This window comes from Trachemys scripta, chromosome 7 (genome assembly GCF_013100865.1).
Source record: "Trachemys scripta elegans isolate TJP31775 chromosome 7, CAS_Tse_1.0, whole genome shotgun sequence".
In the NCBI taxonomy this organism is placed as follows: Eukaryota; Metazoa; Chordata; order Testudines; family Emydidae; genus Trachemys; species Trachemys scripta.
In genome coordinates, this window is record NC_048304.1 from 97,052,594 (window position 1) to 97,058,747 (window position 6,154).

Consider the following 6,154-nt stretch of genomic DNA (forward strand, 5'->3'; position numbering starts at 1 on the left):
AGTTACTTGAATTTCAGTCAGTCATTCTTAAAAGTTCTTTGTAAAATTATGACTTTTGTTTAAAACTTTTTAAACTTAATATACTGACTTGAGCATCCAGTTACACGATTATAGACACCTGTATAACAAACAAATAAAAATAAAGTGAATTCAAAGCTGACTTGCCTGTAGATACTTCTTCACCAATTCAAGAAATTGCACCTTGGATTTCATTTCTTGTAGCTGTCCCCTCAATTTGGGCAACATACTTTTAACCTCAGAACCTTAAAATGTAAAATACATTTAGCACAAAAACACATTTTGATGCAGTTGTGAGACTCATATGAAATGACTAAAGGCCAATCCCTTTATTAGCATATCAGTTGTAATTTTACCTTTGTTTCTTCTCTCTTTCTGCAAAAGCTTCTGGTAGAATTTTATAGTTTTCCTATAATTTTTTGTCTCAATCATTAGTATTTGTTCAAGTTCCTATCAAAAAAGGAAAACATTCTGATTTGAATGTTAAACTATACTACTGGGTAGTTCTGATAAGCAGTTTGATTATATTGAACAAAAAGGTTGGTTCACATAACACAAAAGCAAGAACATCCAACAGATAGGAACAGGAAATTCACCAAGAAAAAATAGTAACACTTATCTTTGCTAGAAGAGAAAGTTACACCAAGCCTCTTTGTACTTTTGTGCAAAGAGGGCTGATCTAAAATTAAAACCGAATATTCAAAAACCACAAAGACCACTGCTTATCATGCTGACTACTATTGTCTCATTGTTTACTTGCACTCTGTCTGTCTGTATCCACTTGTTGTCTCTTGCCTATTACTTAGATTGTAAGCTTTTTGGAGCAGGGACTGTCTTATTGTTTTAAACAGCACTCTGTTTTGTACAGGGGTCTTAGCAATACAAATAGTAAATAATAAAATAAAAATAAACAAAAAAAATTAGATGGCTGCACTCAGCCTTAGAATATGTAGAAACAATGCTCATTAAAAACCAGTGGAAGTTGAATCCATTTATGCCAGATCTAAGTTTTGTTCAAGTTGTTTAGAATATTTTTAAAACAAAGATATAATTCCATCTATTAACCTGCATGCAGCATGTACATTCTTTAAAATACTGGACTTGTGTAATATTACTGAACAGTCCCTATGTGTTTTTGATCTGACACTAAAGTTCAATTTGTGGTTCACTTAAAATCAGTATATAAGATTTTACAGTGGTCAGATTCTGCACCCCAGTGGTATTTACAGGGAGGTGTGCAGGGTTCCAACTTCAACACATTTTTTTGCCTAATGATTTGTGATGTTGCATTCTTCCTTGTGTACAAACAATAAACATACTATCTTTTAAATTAATTTATTACACACTGGTATATTGTGCACACCCAGAGTCTACCACAATTCCGTGAAGGTCAATGAAACAAGATCTATAGCTCAACCTGAGCAAAACTATCCAAATGCTGTAATGCTAGATCAGGGGTGTGCATCCGGCCCTTCAGATGTTTTAATCCAGCCCTCGAGCTCCTGCCAGGGAGCGGGGTCCGGGGCTTGCCCCGCTCCATGCGTGCCGTGGCTCTGCGTGGCTCCCGGCAGCAGCAGCATGTCCCTCTTCCAGCTCCTACGTGTAGCGGCAGGCACGGGGCAACCGTGGCCAATGGGAGCTGCAGGGGGAGTGCCTGCAGATGGGGCAACACGCAAAGCCACCTGGTTGTGCCTCTGCGTAGGACCTGGAGGTGGGACATGCCGCTGCTTCCAGAAGCTGCTTGAGGTAATGACCACCTGGAGCCTGCACCCCTGGCCCCCTCCCATGCCCAAACCCCATATCCCAGCCCTGATCCCCGTCCCGCCCTCCAAACCCCTTGGTCCCAGCCCAGAGCACCCTCCTGCACCCTAGAGCCGCACCCCCAGCTGGAGCCCACACCCCAACCCCCTGCCCCAGCCTAGAGCCCTCTTTGCACCCTGAACTCCTCATTTCTGGCTCCATCCTAAAAGAGCCCTCACCCCTCCCGCACCTCAATCCCCAATTTCGTGAGCATTCATGGCCCGCAATACAATTGCCATACCCAGATGTGGCCCTCGGGCCAAAAAGTTTGCCCACCCCTGTGCTACATGTATTTATGATCTTCATTTTAATTGGTATGATGTGGTTAATTTCACCATGACTTTTTCTCCTATACATTTTATGCAAAAAGTACCCAGTGATTAGGAACATGGGCCAAATCTTTAAAGCCAGAGTAACTGGCTACATAGTGATTCCTTCCTGGGCAGGGTAGCGGTCTCTAAGACACTCACCACTCCGACTTCCACCCTGCCCCATGTAATGAGCATGTCAGAGAGAAGGGAACATAACTCAATCACTGCGGTACTCCAGCTGTTCCCTAACAGGTATAATGGCTCTTTTTGGATGATTACCAGCTGACATAAAGCATCTGTAAGGCTCCTCCAAGTTAAGCCAAATGGTAGCAGGATTGGGCAAAGTGCAAAAGTGGCACCACCCACAGGCTCTGCACCACACCTCAGCTTTGCCAACCAAGACGTGGGACCCATGTATTTGCATGCTTTTTGTTTTAAAATTTGTAAACTGCTCAGATAATACCCAATCCAATCTCAGTTAAGTAAATGGAAAGACACTCACTGACTTCACCATAATAAAGGCTTGGATCCAAACCCTACCAAAGTCAGTGGAAATCCTTCCTTGGGATTCAGTGAGCTTTGGATAAGGCCCAAATTACAGCAATGAGTACGGTATTAAGAGTCCTAGATTGATACGTTACTGAACAGAGATATTAAAAGGGGCTCCCGGAAGAACACCACATTCACCTAGTATACCAGTAGGATTATCTCAGATTATTAATAAAACATGATAGCTTTGAATTCTCCTAAGAAGTGACATGAAAGAGCACAACTGAAAGTAGAAATTTTATGAGAGAGAGAAAGAGAGATTACTTTTAAAAAGGGGACTAGGAAATACTATAACCTGTTTAACCTAAAATAATTAAGACACTGTGGGTTTTTCTTTGAGACACTGCCTTACATTTCAAAAGTGGTATATTTAGAGGAAATGCTATGGTAAGTACATAAATTAATTTAAATACTGAATAAAAATAACATATTTGTAAGATACAGCATTTCTAAGAATACAATAACTTGTATTCTTCTTGGGTGAAAAAAATCAAACTATAGTTTAATTCAATAAAAGTGCCTGATAGACAAAAGAATATGGTCCTTACTTTAATCTAACTAGTCCTTCTTGAAGCAAGAGACCCCTTCAAGCTATTTTTCAGATTTCTGATAGTGACATTAAGTTGCAAGTGCACTAATCCTGCTATTCTTGAGACGAAGCATTTGAATTTAAGCCATTCAAAATCAGAAGCAAAAGGTTTTGAAGCCAAGAGGTGCCCCAGAGGACAAGACTATTAACCACTTGACCTCTCCTAATAGGTCATTATGTGCTTCAGGAAGAGAATTTTAGTTTGACTTAGAGGGATCAAACTACTGAAACTGTACTTACATTGTCGAGGCATAGCTACAAGGATATCCGAAATTCTTCATGCTACCAGGGGACAATGAAACACTAGAAAGCACTTTAGAATAAGATGAGGAAGAACATGATAGATACATTTTCCATATGTCTAGAACTGTCTTGTAAATGAAAAAAAAAAAGGTGTCATTTAATTTGTATACATCTAAGTATAAATATGTTCATGTTTCTTCAAAAAATATAAACTCTTTTGCAATCCTAGTATCTTTCATTGTGTGCAATGATCCTCTTCTAGTATTTGAGAAGAACTTCAAAGCAGTAAGAGGAAAAGTAGTAGAATCAAGGGCTTTATTAGCCATTATTTAAAATACATACAAGTTAACTGAAATCCCTGAAGAGTTATATATGTTTTGTTGGGCTTTGCACTCTGCAAATTTAACAAAAAGTATCTGCCATACTAAGGCCATGTTGACGGGGGGGAGGAATAGCTCAGGGGTTTGAGCATTGGCCTGCTCTACCCAGGGTTGTGAGTTCAATCCTTGAGGGGGCCATTTAGGGATTAGGGCAAAAATCTGTCTGGGGATTGGTCCTGCAGAGGGTTGGACTAGATGACCTCCTGAGGTCCCTTCCAACCCTTATAGTCTATGATTCTATGATATACTGATGCAAGTTTACAGTGTAACTACATCGCTCAGGGGTGTGAAAAATCCCCATCCCTGAGTGACAAAGTTATCCTGGTGTAGACTGAGCTTTGACAACAGAAGGGCTTTTCCCATAGACATAGCTACCGCCTCTCACAGTGGTGGATTAACTACACTGACAGGAGAAGCTCTTCAGATTCTTAACTTTTACATTATATTAGAATATGATGAGTGTGGCATTTTTATTTACAATTTTTTTTATTTGTGTGAAAGATGCTTAACCTGGCTATATTCTATTGACCATTACTTGGATTGTGAAGGGAATTTGATTTAGTGGTGTAGGCATGCATTCAAATACCTCCTCCTCAAGGTGAAGTCTGACCTTCAACCTTACTCACCATAAAAATGAAGGCAAATGAAGCAACGGTAGTAGCTCCTACCTCACATACCCAAGGAGAAGGTAGGCATCATTCCTAGATGAATTACAGACCAAGAGAGAAGACTGAATGGGTGGCCTGGCCCATTAAGGTGACTGTTCTAAAAAGAAGTGGTCTGGCAAGAATGCTTATGGGAAAGTCTTATAGAATTGTATAAGGATTAAACCAACAGAGTTCAATAGAGTTCAAAACACACCTATAGAAAAGTGACCATTTCCTATTAAATACCACAGGATTTTTCCATAAGTTATTCATATATCACAGTTATGGGCATTATAAGAAATTAAAAATGTGGCATGACACTTCAAAATATGTTATATATTCTATCGTTACAGAGTACACTCCCCAAAAGCAGCGTGGTACAGCTAAACAAAGTCACAGAATAAGAAAAGTACAAGAATATTAAAGTTAGAGCACATTTTTACATTTAATGATCAAAATGGGAACAGTACAAGTGCAATTAGTAGAAGAGAGAAAAATAATTCATAGCAGAAAGAAAAACAATAATTTCAATCTGATACATAAAATTTAAAACTTGCAAACCAAAGAGAATCACAAAAGAAGATCTGCTGAGACATTCATTAGGAAATAAGGATGTTAAAGCATGAAGTGTGACACTTTTCAAAGTGGTGGCTTTTGCACTTGGTCCAAAGCTAATCACTGGCGACCCAGTTATATGAAGTAGAAAGCATTTTAAATGGGACAAGTTCACTGAACGCATTAGACAGCACTCCCGTGAGCAGAGCAAGCAGGATCAGCAAACACGTTGTTCACAGCTAATATATCAAACAAGTGATTGATAAATAGGTTCACTTTTAATGGGAAAGATTTACTAGCAGTTGAGTTTGAGCAAAAAAATCCTATCACTAAGAGGTATGTTTTTGACAAGTATACAAAGATTTAGCTCATTAGCATTAATAGGAGTCACAACTAAATCCCTGTGCACTTAGCTGAAGATTTATAACTACATATTCATCAGATTCAGAGTGATGGACAAATGGGAAAATAAGTATCTAGCTAATTTATGAATTTGAAAATTACCTGATTAAATAAAAAAAAACCAAGTGCCTAAGTGAAAGAAAGTTGATGACCAGTACACAATCACTGTCAGAAAAAGAAAAAATGACTTGATGTTTGGAAACTACAGGATAATTTAAGAAGACTTCTGATCTTGAACAAATAACTGGGATAACAGCAATCAGTTCAAATGAAGCAGATGAACAACAGATAATGCCACTGCCACTATTTTAGCTGACACTAACATTTTATCCAGTCGGGTCTAGTATATAAGTAAAAACCAAGATAAAGAACCTGTTCAGTTCGTGCATGGAGAAACCACATTTACACCTATTTTTCATCAAGACCTTTTTAAGAACAGCCACACTGGGATAGACTAATGGTCCAACTAGCCCTATACCCAGTCTTCCAACAGTGGCCAGTGCCAGAAGTTTCAAAGAGAATGAATAGAACAGGGCACTTATCAAGTAACACAGCCCCTGTTGTCCAGTCCCAGCCTCTGGCAGTCAAAGGCTAGGGATACCCAGATCATAGGGGTTGTGTCCCTGACTATCTTGGCTAATAGCCATTGATGGACCTGTA

General features: G+C 39.0%; 1 protein-coding gene across 5 annotated transcripts in view; it reads right to left on the minus strand.

Moving 5' to 3' along the window:
• The window catches only part of KNDC1 (kinase non-catalytic C-lobe domain containing 1), a 123,559-nt gene that overhangs the window by 24,636 nt on the left and 92,769 nt on the right, over positions 1-6,154 (minus strand). For all 5 annotated transcript variants that reach the window (XM_034777261.1, XM_034777260.1, XM_034777264.1 and 2 more), the window contains 2 exons: positions 375-468; positions 166-263 (listed from right to left, as the gene is read on the minus strand). In XM_034777261.1, coding sequence (XP_034633152.1) covers positions 166-263; positions 375-468 — 192 coding nt within the window. The remainder of the gene's footprint in view (positions 1-165; positions 264-374; positions 469-6,154) is intronic.